General features: G+C 35.3%; 1 protein-coding gene across 3 annotated transcripts in view; it reads right to left on the bottom strand.

Moving 5' to 3' along the window:
• Nucleotides 1-16,774: 16,774 nt before the first annotated feature.
• The window catches only part of LOC132551133 (anaphase-promoting complex subunit 1-like), a 34,100-nt gene continuing 31,444 nt past the window's right edge, over nt 16,775-19,430 (bottom strand). For all 3 annotated transcript variants that reach the window (XM_060215247.1, XM_060215262.1, XM_060215255.1), the window contains 2 exons: nt 18,981-19,112; nt 16,775-18,698 (listed from right to left, as the gene is read on the bottom strand). In XM_060215247.1, coding sequence (XP_060071230.1) covers nt 18,604-18,698; nt 18,981-19,112 — 227 coding nt within the window. In that variant the 3' untranslated portion in view covers nt 16,775-18,603. The remainder of the gene's footprint in view (nt 18,699-18,980; nt 19,113-19,430) is intronic.

Here is a 19,430-nt window from a genome sequence, read left to right as displayed (position 1 = left end):
CACTGATTGTGTCTAATGGGAAGGACCCTGATCGCGTCTAATGGGAAGGACACTGATCGCGTCTAATGGGAAGGACACTGATTGTGTCTAATGGGAAGGACCCTGATCGTGTCTAATGGGAGGGGTCCTGATCGCGTCAAATGGGAAGGACATTGATCGCGTCTAATTGGAAGGTCACTGATCGCGTCTAATAGGAGGGGTCCTGATCGTGTCTTATTGGAAGGACACTGATCGCGTCTAATGGGAAGGACACTGATCGCGTCTAATGGGAGGGGTCCTGATCGCGTCCAATGGGAGGGGTCCTGATCGTGTCTAATTGGAAGGACACTGATCGCGTCTAATGGGAAGGACACTGATCGCGTCTAATGGGAAGGACACTGATCGCGTCTAATGGGAGGGGTCCTGATCGTGTCCAATGGGAGGGGTCCTGATCGCGTCTAATGGGAAGAACACTGATCGCATCTAATGGGAGGGGTCCTGATCGCGTCTAATGGAAAGGACACTGATCGCGTGTAATGGGAGGGGTCCTGATCGTGTCTAATTGGAAGGACACTGATCGCGTCTAATGGGAGGGGTCCTGATCGTGTCTAATGGAATTTTGAAGTCAACATCAAGGATTTTGCGTTGAAAAAGCAAAAGGAAAAGTTATAATTTAATTGTTTTAATATCAGTCTTTCACCTGTCATATTTGTAAATACCACACAAGAGAGGTGAAGGATTTCCTACGGGAACATCATGACAATGCATCTTTCTTGTTACTGCTAGACGCTAAATTACTCCCCCCTTGAAATTAATGAGACGCGTCAGTCATTTTCATTTTGTTGAAACGTATGCAATTTTTTTAGTTTAAAGTTTTAGTAACTCCCAAGTGTTTATGACATTCACTTAGATTAAGAAATTCATTATCAAATTGTAATTCAAAGTCATCAACATTAGAAACATTAGAAACAAAAAGTACATCTGTTTTACTTGGATTAAAATCAACTAGCCACTTTTTTGCCCGTATATTTAGAGACTCTAGGTCTCGGTTTAACCAAGTTTGGGTCTCATGACAAGAAGATGAAATGGACATAAGGGAAGTATCGTCTGCAAATAGGCGATAAGCTGAAGAGAGGACCTCAGAAACATCGTTTATAAAATCTAGAAAAAGAAGAGGCCCAAGAATATACCCTTGAGGAACGCCAGCTTTAATTATGCCAATATCAGAAAATGAATTTAAAATAATTACTTGTTGTTGTCTATTAGTGAGGTAATTTTTTAGCCAGCCTAACAATTCGTCGGATATACCATATGATTTTAGTTTAATTATTAATCCCTGGTGCCAAACGCGATCAAAAGCCTGAGAAATATCACAAAATACTAAACAACAATGCTTTTTTTTCTTCAGGTGCCAAACAAATACTATGATAAATCTCAATTAACTGATAAACAGTAGAATGTTTTGGCATAAAACCCGACTGATACTTGTAAAACAGATCATTTTCCATAAAGTAATTGTGAATATCTTTATATATAACCTTTTCAAAAACTTTTCCAACAGTAGATAATAGAGATATTGGTCTATAATTACAAGGAGAATGCTTATCACCTTTTTTGTACAGTGACATTACTGTAGCAAGTTTCCAAATAGATGGATAAATACCGGACGATAGAGAAAGGTTAAAAAATATTTCAAGCGGTTTGGAAACCGTTCGAGATGTAAACGTTAGCATTTGGTGACTAATTCCGTCATGTCCAGAGGCCTTGCCTATTTCAAAATTTGTAAGATATCTGTAATCTCCTCAGATTTTACCCTGATAGAATTCAATACTTTGTCTATTTTATCTTCAATAACTGGTGTTTCAATGTTTGTATCATCTACATTAGTAACAGCGCAAAAGCAATTATTTAGAATGTTGGCTTTATCAACATCATCAGTAACTAGTTCAACATTATCCGAATTAGGACGAACAAGAGTAGGAATTGATTGGGAAGTACCGGATGCCTTCATTAGTCTTTTGATCAATCTCCAATAAGCTTTTGGGTCTGAACTGGAATAGTGGTCAATAATACCGTTAACATTTTCAAAAAAAATCACACGTGCATATTGTTTTATATTATTGACTTTGTTACGCTGGGCTTTAAATTTACTAATATCTACATGAAGTTTCGAAAGTCGAGCTTTTTTATGTAACCTATCACGAATCTGTATATTTTTCCTTAACTCAGATGACATCCAAGGGGTATACAATGCTGAGCAAAGTCTATATATTTATTTGTAAAAAAAACTCGCAAGCACTATCAGCTGATTTCATTCTACCCAATGTATTTTCCCAATCGTAATTAGCAATAAGGTGATTGAATCTGTCGAAATCTGCATGTTTATATATCCAAACTTTACGTTTATATATAGGTTTTGTATCAAATGAGATTTCGACAGAAACAAGACTACCATCATGGTCACTAATAAGTCTATCGATAGGTAAAACAAAAGAATCCAGGTATTTAAGGGATTCAGAGAGGAAAATAGGGTCTAGTAGACTAGCTCTACTAGGGCCAATTCTAGTCTCAATGGTATAGTTAACATATCTCCATTTAGATCACCATTTATTACCAAGTTCGGTGAAATATCCAGAGCTGTTTCTATCGAAGAATACAAATTATTCCAAAACGGATTATTAGAATTTTCTGGTCTATACAGTGTTCCTATAATTTTTTTGTAATTTGGTAGATCTATCATCGACCAAATAGCTTCAATACCTGGAATTTCTAAATCAAACAAACGTGAAACTTTTAATCGATCATTTATATAAACTAGGACCCCGCCACCAGCAAAATTTCTGTTTAAACGAAATGGATCATGAAAACCTTCTAAAACTAAACATTCGTCTGAGATATTTTCCTCTAAGTGTGTCTCGGTAAAACAAAGAACATTGTACTCTCCTGCTATATCTTCTAGAAAATCTAACTTATTCCTAATACTTCTTATATTCAAATGAAATATTGATAAATCATTTGGTCCAGGATTAGACTCGGCATCCATGTGCATGAGTAATAATAAAAGAAGTACAACTGAAAAATTGATGTTGGTAAAACTAGAGTATATGAAGACAAGTAATGAATAGATGGGCCTGAGTACAAGGTTCTCAAACAGTAACATATGGGTAAACAAGGATCTAATACTAAAAATAACTTTATTAGAATTGATAAAACACTTCCCGTAGACCTTACTGTAAAAAATACCTATTGACATCCTGTAACACATAATATTATTACCCATTATCAAATATGTATCTCTTACAAATGCTTTTCAGGCAATACGGTTCAAAACAGAAATGTACAATCCAACAAGGGTTATACTGGGGAGAGCAACCAGAGGACAGAGTTTGACAAAAGGCAACAAAAATAAGCAAACAATGAATGAACATATTTACACAAACATGAGCTGTAAGGAACATTAACATAATGATTCCGACAGGGTTCCAGGTTTTCAAAACGGATTTGGATTGGAAAGATGGCAATTATATCTCAGTAAAACAACCACCACTAACTACAACAGAATATATGTACAAGTATATGTATATAAATGAATAGGGAAAAAACTAAAATTCAAGAAGAGACCAACCAGCGCCCCTGCCTCCCCGAAGATCCACCTAGGGGAAAGCCCATCTGCAACATGGTAACACAAAAATCAACAACAAGAACCGATGTCGCCACAAGCAACAACGCAACACCGACGTCACAGTCCCGGGACAAGTAGCCACTGCAGCGCCGAGCAAAAGCACACACACACATACACACTGAAATTTCAGTGAGTGCATGTGCCCCTGCGCAACGCTACAGCAGTCACCCGCCACGAGACCATGATGCCACAACCTCTCATGACGCCACTTCATGATTTCCGCCGCTGACCCGTCGTGACACCTCCATGCCACAAATAAACCCTTCCCCGAGGAGCCTTCGTAGAGGCAAAAACGCTAGGAATTTCCCTCCCGAACCCCTGCGTTTCACCACTTTTCCCCCTCTTTTTTCGGCACAGGAATATACGAATTACTATATAAGTATATCAAGTACAAAGTCATTACATCAAGTTGTATCGGTTTTTCAAAACTTGAATAGCACACAACCTACTTAATGTGGATATTGTGGCAAGTGATGTCATGGTCCAGGCCACCGTGGTGAAAATAGTATTTATATAATGCCCGCAGCTGAATCATCATTCTTTACCAACAACTAACGTATGCAATACCATAGTAAAAACAAAAGATATGTATCAGAGATGTTTTATTAGTATAAATACAACCGACAACCGCCTGTCTTGTCGACATGGACGCCCAGTCGTATTCAAACTCCGACATGTTGAAGTCGAAAACATAATTTGTTTTCGTAAAACTACCAAGCCGTTATATCTATCTTTAAACGAACAGTGAAATAACAGCATTCATTTTAAAATACTTTTAAACCATATCGATAAGGGATATTTTGGTAGAACATTAGGGATACTTTTCTTGATGCATTTCAGTTCCCATACCATCCAGTCTTTCAAAGCGTAGTGCATTCTTAACAAAAGTTCAGTTTTTACAATAACTTGTAAAGTGATATGAGTTTTTGCTTTAAAATTGTTTTAATTTTGTTCTGTCACCAGCATCTATTCACAAAATCAAAGATATAAATCACTGTTTTATTACCCCTTGTCATCCAGACGACTTGGTCGTACATATCTTGTTTAACATATGACTTAATAATAGATACTATTTTCAAGCCATGTAGCACTCCTGTTCTTTCAGAAATGGACAGCATCAATGTACCAAATTTCTTATAAGTTGCTGCATGAAACTTAAAATGGAGGTCAAGGAATTCATTGTCAAAATGGTATTTTCTCATATGTATTTATGATGTCTTAGAACATATATGTCGACCGACAATCAAAAATAAGACATGCACCGACGATCAAATGTTAGACAACAAAACGCGAGATTAATTCACTATAATTAAATACTGAACAGGCATTTCTTAAGTTATCTTTTATCTATGGAGAAGCATTATAAAGCGTCTTTTTCCACGATGAAGACTATTACATAACACTTTCTAAGGCTATACCTTGGAGATGTGGTGCAGCCATGGAGAACAGTATAGATCAAAGAATTTATATACAGCCAGGAAGATGCCAATTCTATGAATGTTTACCTTGGGGAGGGTGAGAAGCTGAAGCGTCCGATACTGGATTAGTAGATGGGGGTACCAACCGTTGCAATTGTAATTGGTGAGATGAATTTGTAAAATGACATGCTTTGGCCAATCCAAATCTTGTCAACCCGCATATCCCGTACCTTGTGTTGTCGCTTTAACTGTATTTCACTCTGTGTGATTTATCTCGTTATCTTTAACACAGGTGTGTATAAAGAAATATTTGCAGTATACCTAAATCACGTGGGTTGTACACGGAAGTAAATGGCAGACATTTGTAAATTTCCATAACACTGACATAAGCAGGTGCGTATATAGTTTATATCTATCTTAATTAAGGTATTCAACTTTGTTGTCAGCAATGATTTTCATTTCTACTACACTGTATAGAGTATTGGGTATCCAATCGGCCTTAAATACGTTTTAATGTGGTACATATCATTGCATATCTGTCTTCGGGTGGTTCGGGTTTAATCAAATCTGTTACCTGTAACTGAGCGAGATCGGGGTATCTCAGTCGAGGGCTAAGATCCTGTAACATCATCCCAGCCGATGTTAGGGTGTTACAGAATCTAGTCCGAGACTTGTCAACAGAATCAAATGCATCACACCCAATTACGCTTAAACCCAATTATTTTTAATGTAAATTTGCCAATATTTTCTATCGGCGTTCTACCATTACAGACTCGTATCCCAGTACTATTACACAATTGTAAAAATTTGCGACCGAACATCAGATTACGTCAGATTACGAACCCTTAGGCGCTCGTGCATTATCTGGCTTGATGTAGTCGAATGCATCACCAATTGTACTGTTAAGGTCTCCAGCAACAATAACGACACCTAATTGTAAATAATAGAACATACCATCAAATAGGGTATCGAAAACATCATTTTCTTACAGAATATAATAAATATTGTTATCGTGCGGAAAAATTGTACTAATGATTAATATTTAAGTCTTTTAATTTTCCAGTAAAATGGAGATGCTCCAGGTTGATCCTTATCTTAACTATCATGTTTAAGTGAGTGTAGGTCTATGCTTATATAAAATTAGTTCCCTACGCAATGAGATTGATGTATGCAACTTTCCTAATTAGCAAATCCCAACCCATCCAGGCGTTCAGAAACATCAATCGCTTTTTATTTCATGGAATAACTTTTAATAACCATAAGGTAAGTATGCAATTATATCCTGTCCAAACCTATCGTTTGCTATTATTATTAAATCGGCAATTATGACAAGCCTCAAAACTCGTAATGGTGTCAGTTTACAGATACAATACAATACAATAATACAATACAAATTTGTTTATTAAACTGTCATATATCACAATTACATCATATGTAAAGTACGCAATATAAAACCATAGTGAGACCGTTGGGATCAATCATATTAAACTAAACCAGGTAAATCCAATACATAACCTCTCAAGAAATAGCGATAACAAACTTTCAAAGTCAAAATTCCAGTCAAAAAACAAATATATATATACGAGTGAAAACACTGCTTAATCTTGACCCAAAGAAGCTTATCTGCTATGAAGCAATAGATACATCAATACTATTTCCATAGAATAACCCAGGGGCTTCACCTTTGTCTTTTGACGACGACATAAAAAAGATTAATATACATTATGAAAATTACACAAGTTCAAATCACTCTCTCACTTCCTAGCACTCTGACAAAAATATGATGTCGGAGTTCGACAAAATGTTCACAAAAATCTGGGTCGGTAAGTTTGTGTTGGAGACTCCTGGTAACGATCAGCGCACTAACTTTAATAAAGTTAACCAACTACTGGATGTACCAGCTCTTGGATATTGCGGAAGGTGTAGCATGATAGGGTTACCGCTTAACGTCTCCTCCACAGCCGAAGGGCACTGCTCGTTAATACTGAAACTAGAACCTCTGAGACGAAACGCACGATTTCGCACGAGCGCCTAGTCTTTAAAATGTATTAATCATGCTACAATTTAACGAGGCTTCTCATTGTTGAATTTTCCAAGCCCGTATTTTTTTCTGAAATAAATTGGAAAATCAACACCAAGCTCATGTTCCATAAAAGCACGAAGTTTCGCTTCGGTGTCTTCCTCTTAATGTTCCCCTTTCAGTCTATGAAAATTCAAATCATTTTTGCATCGACCTACACTGAAGGTCCAGTAAAAGCTTGCAAAGCTGGTCACGCTCTTCACTTAAAACTTGTACCTCGTGTTGAAGATTCACGTAATTACATACATTTGTTTTAAAATCAAGCTTAACATCATCGTACATGTCACTAATGGTTTGGGCACTCTGTTCAATATCCTTATTTTTTGCTCTCAGTTAGATTCACTAACTGTTCCAAACGATTGACATTCGACGTAAGGGCACATACAGCCTCATGAATCTGACCAATTTTTGTAACTCTGTGTCGATATGTGTAAGACGTGTATCCATTTTCCTGATTACCTCTGTAATATGCTTGAGCATTGTCAGTATGGTGTATACAACTATGAGCCTCACTAGCAGTTGAAGATGATTGTCCTTCGGAAGCCATAATGTAGATGATACGTAAAATCCAGATTCAAAGGTTACAACATAAACACATGTACAGACAGGGTATGTACGTGACAGGGTAAACAGAGTTCTCAGTGATTTCCAACAAAGCACAAATGGACACGACCGGGAAGACAAGCGACTGAGTCGAACAATATATAGCTAAAAAACCTCAGTCTGTGTGAATAAATGTGCATAAAATATGCATCTAAAACACAAATCTATCGGCGTTCAATTTTCAAAATAGCAATAAAATGCAAAAGTATAACTGCAGCGAAAACATGTGCGCAAATGATGATCAAATCCAATTTCGTGGTATAGATTGATATTGAGAGACCCAAAAACCTCTTCTCAAATTTTGACAAAATCATTTGAAGTAATGTACATGTGGATCATACTTATATCACACACACAACATTTTACCAATCACGCCATAGGAGAAACAGGAACACAAGTTATTACTTTGATTTAGCTATATCTAGTCGCTAACATAAATTGCAACACGACAATAATATAAAAGCACAAACTGGTATTGGTGATATATTTTTATTTCAGGACAAAGAAGAGACATGAGCAATGGAATTTCTCAATTTTCAGTTCGTCTGAACCATGTGTTGGAGAGATATGGGTTGTCTAGAAGCTTTATTGATTATCGTAGGAAATTATCAATTCGTATCCGCCAATTATATGATGATGAAGACGGTGAACAAATTATGTTCATTGGAAGTAAAAGAGATGCGTTGTGTAGTTTTGCGGACACTAACTCGGATATAGACATAATACGAATTTTACAAGCAATTATTTTCGATGAAAAGAGCTTGGACGCAGCGAAAGACTTTATACGTACAAGACCCAACATCAAACTTCCTGTGTTTATTCTGAAAAATGGACCAAACTCTGGATATAAATATTTACAATGTTTAGCATTTGGGCCAATTATTCAACCAACATATTGCACAACATTTAGACAAGGTACGTACTTTCTTAATACAGCAAATCTGGAAGTATTAAAGGATGATTTGGATACTGAAAAGCAAATTATAGGACCAGCGATACGTTGTAAACTTTTTGTAAGTGAAGAAGGCGAAGGCCCCCATTTTGACATAGATATTGTTTTAGCCTTACATTGTCCCTTTCTACCTTTTGAATTCAACGAATGGTGTAACAGGAAGAGGAACTACAACTGGCCTCCCGAGTGGATTATAGAGACTACAAAGAAATATGGCTGTCTCGTTGTTGCTGTTGGACACAAATCTAGTGACACAGAACCGTTGGAGTGGCGTTTGTCTTTGACTAAAACGGAGCATCTCCTTACCAAATCATTCAATCATGTTCAGATAAAATGTTACGTTTTGATGAGGTTAGTGTTGAAGTGGATAATCCAGCCACAAATGATGGAACCACTGAGTTCATACCATGTCAAAACTGTAATGTTCTGGATGTCGGAGGAGCGAGAGAGAGATTTCTGGAGACAAGAAAACTTGGCCGAATGTTTCGTTTCCTCCTTAACGAAATTAAAAACGTTCGTTGAAAACAAAAATTGTCCTAACTATTTCTTGACAGATGTTAATTTGCTTGAAGGGAAACTGGAAGGTGACATTTATGAACAAATTCTAAAGGTTTTAGATAGCCTTGTCACAGAAGGTCCCGCAATGGTATACCGATGCTTGCCTCTGAATGTCCGTCTAAATGGTAAAATATGTGAACATCGCAGCGAAGAATTGTGTACATGTTTATTTCAACATCTTCTCTGTGACAGAACCGATGAAATAAACTCCAGTGCTAACAAAATAGACTTTAACAGAGTAACCGAAGAAATATACAAATGTTCTTATTTCGATCTTGTAGATTGGTATGCTATCAATGAGATTCATAATCAGTCAATATATGATTCACTAACATTCTCGTCGATGTCACTGTGCGAAGAAATGGGTCTTTCTAACAAAAAAATATATTTCGAACAAAAGAGATACATCGCCGCACTTAATCACAATGGGTATATTGCTAGAATAAAACTGGCAACCTTCTTGTACTATAGAAGACGACTCGGTCACTGCATTCCTTTGTTGTTGCTTGTAATCAAGTCAATGGAAGCAAGTCGGGAGCTCGAAATCTGTACAGAGGGAGAGACCTGTGCGGAACATATCGAGGAAATAGAGGGAGTCGAGTGTATCTACCTCACACAAAACAACAAAGGATTCTTAGTGTCAGAAATAGTGTTCAGTCCCTGTGACCAGCTTCTTATCCCGCCTGATCTACAGAACGAGATGAGGAGACAAAAAACAGTGAACGGTACTCATTACGAAGGCTGGGTATTCGTCGACTCCATAGTGTACGCGTACTACCTGCTGATCGTGACGCTTCATGACATGCGTCGATACAGTGGTATCGCCTCTTTGTTCAGACGGTTCCATAAAGTCTACACTCAAGAACCTGGCGCCATCCGGATTTTCAGGCGAGACATGGCAAAACGATTGTACGAGCATGCCTTAATGTTGGTATGGGCAGCTACATAAGCTTTCATTAAACTTACACTGTGATCGAAGGTTAAAAAGGTTTCACTGCTGTCTTAGACATATGTGTTGTATCCCTCAACGCACATTGTACCACTTATGTGGTGTGGGTTTTTAAAAATCATATTTAAAAACAATGCGGTTTTGTAAGCTAACTTCATTTTCTCAGAAGCACGAAAATCTACTTGTTATACCAGTAAGGCAGTGTTGTTTAAAACTCCAGTCATTCGGATGACCTTGTAGTCTGTATTTTGTTTTACATATAAATTAGCAACATATACTTGGCATTTTATTAAACTGTGTTTCCGTTGTTAATATTATTATTTTTTTACATGAAACTTCTGCATACTTTATAACCAAGCAAGTTAATTTTATATTCTACTACATAATAATATGATTGGACTTATTGTATCAAGTAAATTTTCAACGCTTTCTATAAAATAATGAAACATTCAGTGATGTATAGCATTCAGCACAAGTATAATTTCAGTATAGCATTATTCTAATAACCCACTTGTTCATTTTCTGTAACAGTGAGAACTTTCATCATATTTTAATACATGTACGCTTTTTAAACGTTTTCTTCAACTGTACACTTTCACCAGTATTTTCTCAAACATGACACACAGTGCTCCTTCTAGCTAATTCTCACAAACATTACGCTTTCAGTACACTAGTATCACAGTACTTATTGATCTGTTTCATATATTTACACTCGTATCCAATTCTATTACACGTTCTGTTCTATATAGTTAAATTCACTTTTTTAACAAATTCTGTTAAATAGCACATTTTATTACATATTGTTATCAACATAATAATATTATTACAAAGGTATAGATTTATTGTCATTTCTATTTTATTTTACACTGGCTAGTGTGAATATTTACTGTCATTTTCAGTGCTTGCTGATACATGACAAATGAACAATGTTGATGTACTGTGCTTATATATGGCAATACATGTCAATGTATGTTCTTATATATGGCAATACATGTCAATGTATGTTCTTATATATGGCAATATATGTCAATGTTTATACATTATTTGATATGTGAATTTTTATTTCATATGAGATTTTATGAAACGTCTGTTTCTTTAAAATGAGATTGGTGCAATGTTATTATTCCAATTTTGTTTCGTGCGTAAAAAATGATATAAAGCGTCTTCAGAATTGAAAGAGAAGTTATTGCGACTATTCAATATAAACAAAATTTATATTATGTGCAAACAGTTCTTTGAATAAATCTCTGATGAAAATCCCTTCACTGCCTAACGGCTATGAAATATTTAATGGAGCGACAAACATGTTGTCAATTGAAAAAAAATATTGTTGAATTGATCTTCCTAAGTTTGTGTTGGTTTTTTTGCCTTTTTATATAGAATAACAATTCCCTTTTATATCATATAGAAGTCTTCATCTATCCGAGTATCGTTTTCTCTACTGTTATTATCATTATATGTACTACGGAACCACTATCCATTTTTGTTTATCAACGAGTTTGTTTAAAGAGTTTCTGTCAAATTAATTTTCTATTGTGTTCTGGCGAACTGTTTCAACCTTTGTATCAATGTCTAAGGATTAGTGGTTTGTTTTTAAGCTGTATGTCTTTGTTTTAAATTAATTTGGATTTATGGATCACTTAATTAGAGGTATCCGAGCTAATTTGAACCATACACTACCAGTCTTGTTGTTTGAAAATAGTTGTAATATCTGATATGAACAATCCTTTCCCACTTGATTGTGTTGACATTATAATCAGTGGTTATTAGAGATGTTGAACACCATCTGTTATTACAGTGATTATACTCCTTTAATGTAAAAATTATATTACATTTCATTTAATACTTAATTACGCTGTCAGTTTCTGTTGGAGGATATTTACAAGACTCCTGAAAACTTTTCATATCTGTCTTTTGATGTTACCTTCAGGTTTAATTAATATTTTCTAAGTAAACTTATTTTTTAAGTTTTAACGTTATATCACTGCTAAACAACTATTGTCAGCTTTTTATTGTGTCAACTTTCTAATGCCACTAACTTTTTTTTCTAAATTAAAGAAATAACTAGAAAATGTTTTGCCCTATTTATATCTAGATCTTAAACCAGATGCCTCTGTTCTGTCACCATAGTATACACATATTTCTCTAAGGTTTCATTTTTCTAACCCTTCCATTTAATTACTTCCATCTTTATCTTGTCTCTTCTTTCGACATAGTATGGCATTTTGATATGTTGATAAGCTTACTACATTGTATACATAAGTCACATAATGGATTATTTAAAGAAAATAATCGATAACTTCATGCTGCCGTAGTTATATAGTTTTAAACAAAGAACATTGGGAAATACAGGAAACTTATCGACTACTTTTTCCATAAGTGACTTGTGTAACCTGGTTATATATCGCCAAACTGCTTATGTAATGCTGAGCAAACAGTCGATAAATCTGATTGCTTGGTTCAAGATAAAGAATTTAAAACCACAGACATCGGGCATACAACTTCTTTTGTTTTCCACGAAAAAAAAGATCAAGCAAAACATTAGTTACACGAGTACTTTCCATGATCTAAATTCTGGTTTTCGACGAGTCCCAGAAGGAATTAAGAACATCATTTTCCTGTATTCTGGACCTTTACAGTGGAGAGATTAAGTTCTAACAATTCCCATTGTGCTATCATTTGTTAGCAGGCAATGACTAATAGATGTACATGTTAATAGATTTACCTGTGAAATAAGTATTTTTTAACGCAATGAACTCTTTGACCTTCATTTTAATTTTTATGCAGCAACTTATAAGAAATTTGGTACATTAGATTGTTGCTGTCCATTTCTACAAGAATAGAGATGCTACAGGGCTTATACTTGCCCTATTTATTTGACATCCACGAACAAATACGTGTGATCTGGAATAATATCAGATCTACAGGATGCGTCTTTACAGGTCTTATCTGAATTATGCAGTGTTACTCTCTAGAAATGTTATTGCTTAATGCATTTGTAAATGATGTTTTACTTGTATTGTAATACGATGTAGATCACTAAACAGCAAACAGGACATACTGATGACTAATCTTTTATACACTTAAGATCACCACACTGTTTGTATGATGGACTAACATAAGATATGTAAATGTGAATTTACATATTTGTGAATTTACAAAAGTTGGACTAACATGATATTTTCTTTGTTATTATAATTTTAAAAATTGTACTGATGATTAATATTGAAGTCTTTTCAGTAGAAAGGAGATGCTCCAAATGGATCTTTCTCTTAACTATCATGTTTAAGTGAGTGTAGGTCTATGCTTATATAACATTAGTTCCCTACGCAATGAGATTGATGTATGAAACTTTCGTAAGAGTTTCGTGAGATTATGCCATTTTAGTTAGCAAATCCGAACCCATTCAGGCGTTCAGAAACATCAATTGCTTTTTATTTCATGGTATTACTTTTAATAACCATGAGGTAAGTATGCAATTATATCCTATCCAAACCTATCGTTTACTATTATTATCAATTCGGCAATTATGACAAGCCTCAAAACTCGTAATGGTGTCAGTTTCCATGTTTAGAAACCGACCCTAATCGACTTAAAAATTACTATAAACAAAGACAGACATCTGACAAAAACTACAACTTAAACTAGAAATTGTTGTTAACAATTTGGCGGGCTTTTCACTTCTTTGGCGACAAGTTGACCGGAAGTTGACATTTATCCTGATAACGATATATGAGAAAGGTTCCTTGTTTGTAAGTCTCTACAACATATCCAAAGATGATCTTTGAATCTTGAAACGTTAAGGAGATATAACTACATAATAACGAAGAAATACACTTTTTAAAGGTTCAAACATATTTGACCCCTGTGACCTTGAATGTCAGTCAAGGTTATTCATATTTGCAAGCTTTATAATGTAACATCTGATGATCAATATATCACCAATATTAGTTCTCTAGACCTTGTGAGACTTGACAAGAAGATTGTTGAACACTTGTACCCTATTTTGTATATTTGAACTTTGACCCCATTAAGAAACCGGAAGTTGACATTTTGAGGGAAGTTTTCCTTATGACAATCACTAGGAAGTCTCCACAGAAGGTTTATAATCAATTTTCATCATTGTATGCCTTCTAGAAATTGAGAAACTTTCATTTAACGATTTTTAGTTAATTGACATCTGTGACCTTGAAAGTGGGTCAAGGTCATTTATATTATCAAACTTTGTTGTCGGTTACATATCCTTCCTGTATATGAAATATCAAGCATCTAAGCCTTCCAGAACTTGAGAAGAAGTTTTTCAAAGATTGGTACCCTAAATAGCTCTTTCCCAGTTTGTGCCTTACCGAAAACCGGAAGTTGAACTTTTAAGGAAGTTTTTCTTATGACAATCAATAGGAAGTGTCTACAGAAGGTTTATAATCAATTTTCATCATTGTGTGCCTTCTAGAAAGTGAGAAACTGTCATTTAACGATTTTTAGTTAATTGACCTCTGTGACCTTGAAAGTGGGTCAAGGTCATTTATATTAACAAACTTTGTTGCCAGTTACATATGCTTCTTATATGTGAAATATCAAGCCTCTAGGCCATCCAGAACTAGAGAAGAAGTTTTTCAAAGATTGGTACCCTTAATAGCACTTTTCAACTTTGACCTCCTACCGCAAACCGGAAGTTGAATTTGAGGTACGTTTCTCTTATATCACTCGACAGGAAATGTCCACAAAATATTTATGTCCAAAGTTGAAGACTTTCGGCAGCTTAACAAAGGAGAAATTACCATTTAACGATTTTTACATAATTGACTCCTGTGACCTTGAAAGTGGGTCAAGGTCATTTATATCAAGAAATCTGATAGATAATTGATCAGACATCTTACACATGAAATATCAAGACTCAAGGCTTTGCAGAACTTGAGAAGAAGTTTGTCAAAGTTTGTAACCCGAAATTGCAGTTTTCAACTTTGACCCCTACCAGAAACCGGAAGTTCACCATTTATCTAAATTTTTTTCTGACGAAATATGTTTGCAGGGTTATGTTTATAATCTGCTTTAAGCTTAAGTCAATAGCTTGAGCCGTTCTTGAGTTACAGCCATTTAGGTAATATCGGATATGACGTCATGGCGGCCATTTTGTTTTTCTGATGATTTTGTAAATGACACTAAATGGTAGAGGACATCTGGGGAAACCTTTCTGATATAAATTATTCCAAAAAAAGCCCGTTGGTAAAGATCTAGATCGAGTTTTTCCAAATTGTCGGCATTTTTAAAAGATCAAAGGAAATTTTCAAAATGGCATACAACGAAAGTGGTAAACGTTACAGAAAAACTAAAATCACTTAATTCATCGGAAGGACATTCTGCATCGATGTGTTAAAGAAATTTTCAAGAAAAATCAAAATTGAAAAAAAAAATTTTCAAATATTGACCCCACAGCGAGCTTTTTTATTAGACATATTTTGTATTATAATGGCATGGGGAAAAGTTAGAAAAGGAAATTGTCTACAAATAACATAATTGGACAAACTTTGTACACTCAACGGTTTTCGAGTTACGGCCGTTTTAAAGTTTTTAACTTATGACGTCATAGCGGCCATATTGGATTTTTGACCTACTTAAAAAATCTGCATCGTCACCTTCCAGTATGTACCTATAACATAGTCAATACATATTAGGTGTGGTCTTTACCGTTTAAAAGATTACGAACCCACAAAGTTCGGAAGAAAAATAATAATAAGAAGAAGAAGAAGAAACATAACAAAAACAATAGGTCTTTTCACCAAATGGTGAAAAACCCTAACTAGTCTCAATGTATACCATGTTAGAAAATACAACAACAAAAAAAAGTTCCCAGAGGGATTTTAGCATCCAACATTGGTTGATCTTTATATGCTCTTTTCCCTTCTTTTCTCTGGTTTTGCTCTTAATGATAAGACATTTGAACATTCTTTTGCAGAAATAGCAATGATAAGCAATAATCTTCACTAGTCAAAATCCAAGATGGCCGCCTGTCAGCGATTTTGTTTTTCTGTTCAGTCCCAAACTCAAACTGGCACAACTAGGGCCTTAAAAGAATCTATATATGAAATTTAAGAATGATTTAAACATTATCTCTACAAAAATAATGATAACAAACTTTCAGAGTCAAAATTTCAAGACGGCCACCTGTCGACCATTTTGTATGTCTGATCAGTCCCAAAATTAGATGGGCACAACTGTGGACCAAAAGGGACCTATACATGAAATTTGAGAAATACATATACTTTTCTCAAGAAATAGTGATATTAAACTTTCAAATTCAAAATCCAAAATGGCCGCCTTTAGAGTACAAGGGGAACCTACATGTGAAATTTGAGAAATCTTTTTTTTCCTTTTCAAGAAATAGTGATAACAAACTTCATTGAAAAACAGTTATTTTGCTATTTCCATCAGTCCCAAAATCAAACGAATAACTATTTGAATAGCCCACATCTGATGATAGTGGGCTAAAAAAAAAACAAGGAACAATTTCTTTCTCAATATGAATTATTTATTTCATAAATATAACAAGCTCCTACATTCTCTTGAACAGTGTTATAGGATTCTGTAGCTGAATAAAACACTGATAAACCATCACAATTCTCTGTGTCATTTGTATTCAGCGTTCAATATTTTACGTAATGAATTAATGAAATGTGAACTTCTTGTACAGCAATGAATAAAAGAAATTCTGACGATTCAATCCAGATAATCACAATGAGATGTATATCAGTTATTAGACTAGTGGGCTATGCTATTTTGCTGCAGTTAGATTATCAAAACATTTCATATCATCTCCACAATTATGTTTGTGGCTCAACATCCTGACATTTCAAACCATTTATGATTATAACATCTTAATGTGGCATATTATTATCACTGTATTTCAAGCCATGTTCATATTCATTTAACTCGCTCATATAAACTCAAAAGAAAAATTGAACGATAAGGCTGACTGCACATATAAACACTTGGTTAATAATGCATTGTAACAAGAATGGAAGGTTTGTAATGCTTACAAGATGTGTTGAAACTATTATCTATACTAAAACATTGACAACAATTAGTAACATATACATATAGTACTGTTACATTGAGTAGGGACATTTTAGTTCAGACTTGCTACTTAGCCTTCGTTTTGTTGATGTTGGCAGATGTTATTCTTGAGTCGGCCATTACTGTTTTGTTGATAGTATCCCAAACAACTGTCTCCATGTATTTGATAGTCCCTGTCTTGTTTCAAACTCGTTCAAATGTTTCCATGTATCTTCTAGTCCCGTCCATGTTTCAAACTCACACAACTGTCTCCATGTATTTGATAGTCCCTGTTATGTTCAAACTCGCTCAAATGTTTCCATGTATCTTCTAGTCTCATCCATGTTTCAAACTCACACAACTGTCTCAATGTATTTGATAGTCCTTGTTATGTTTCAAACTCGCTCAAATGTTTCCTTGTATCTTCTAGTCTCATCCATGTTTCAAACTCGCACAGCTATCTCTTTGTATCTTCTAGTCCCGTCCATGTTTCAAACTCGCACAGCTGTCTCCTTGTATCTTCTAGTCCCGTCCATGTTTCAAACTCGCACAGCTGTCTCCTTGTATCTTCTAGTCCCGTCCATGTTTCAAACTCGCACAGCTGTCTCCTTGTATCTTCTAGTCCCGTCCATGTTTCAAACTAACACAGCTGTCTCCTTGTATCTTCTAGTCCCGTCCATGTTTCAAACTCGCACAGCTGTCTCCTTGTATCTTCTAGTCCCGTCCATGTTTCAAACTAACACAACTGTCTTAATGTATGTTATAGTCCCTGTCTAGTTTCAAACTCGCTCAAATGTTTCCATGCATCTAACAGTTCCTGTTATGTTTCAAATTCACACAACTGTCTCTTTGAATCTTATACCCCGTTCATGTTTCAAACTCACATAACTCTCTCCAGTCTGAGAGTCTGTCATATTAAAAGCCCATGACTCTCTCAAATTATTTGAAAATCTTGAGCAATGTCTGTTCACATGACATTCTTCATGATTCCAACAGCATCCTGACATATAAAATCACAAGTCCATCATACGATCAGCTCCAACTCTGCATCTAGCTGTCGTTTACATTACCTGTTCTATCAACTTCCTGTGTCCTATATAGCCAAAGCTTCTGTTATGACTCGGACGTGAATATTGTCATCCTTGATTCAGCTCATGGACTAGTAGATGACTCTCTATATCTAACAGCATCCTGGTAGGTCAAAGATCCCAGAACTGTGTGAATCTCCAACTTGTCAGGTCACAGGCCACAAGACTCTGGTATGATAATAAATCTATCATGCTCCTGGCAAGTTTAAAGACAATGTGATGGTCACATAATTTCCTCTGTTCTTCACACAGCTGCCTGCCAAGCGGTGAGTATTCTCATCACAGTGCCCACAGAGAGCTGGGGAAGGTTTGCACAAAGCACAGGCAGTGTAGGAGCTCCTGAAGGTACAGGTGATTACTACCATAAACATTTTATAATACAAGAGAGTATCAATTCAGCAACAAAAGAATGTACCAAATCATAACCACAATTCATTTTTCACTCTTTTAAGCATTCCAAGTGTTATCAGTAAAGCATTTGTTTGTGTATCTACCTCTGTCATAATGTTACAAAATTTCATTGTTATACATCTTGACAATTACTGAAAACAGTGGCTTACAAATTGAAATATCAGCCTACACTGGAATTTTATCACTGACATATCGGTGATCCAAACGTACCTTCTACAATGACTTTAGAGATCTGTGTAGGGGTGGGTATCTCAAACCAGCAGAGATAGGCAGAGAGATGTGAAGTTTCCTGGCCTTTTAGCACTTCTCCCTGTAGGTACTTAACCAACAGGTCCATATTATCTGCAAAACCAGCATGGTTTCATTTCAACAAGTTTTATCGACCAACTTGTATTAACATCAAATGGAGCTTTACTGTTTCAAGAGCAATTATTAATACTGTAAATGTATGTATATTTTAAGAGTAATTATATTTAAGCATTTTATGGACAGATACTTTTTAATTACAACATTGATAAAACAAATTGGTGTTCCTGTATGATTTGTTTATAGAGCAATTATTGTGGATCTCATCATGGCATTAATTAACTAAAAAGCGATAATTCGCTAAAATTTGCCTCGCATTAAATATACACTTAGTGGTAAGGTTACGTCTATTAC

Source organism: Ylistrum balloti, unplaced genomic scaffold, assembly GCF_031769215.1.
Source record: "Ylistrum balloti isolate Yb309-2 unplaced genomic scaffold, AGI_CSIRO_Ybal_v1 Utg369626, whole genome shotgun sequence".
NCBI lineage: Eukaryota > Metazoa > Mollusca > Bivalvia > Pectinida > Pectinidae > Ylistrum > Ylistrum balloti.
Note: the sequence above shows the minus strand (reverse complement) of the source record. Positions and strands in the feature narration are given on the sequence as shown.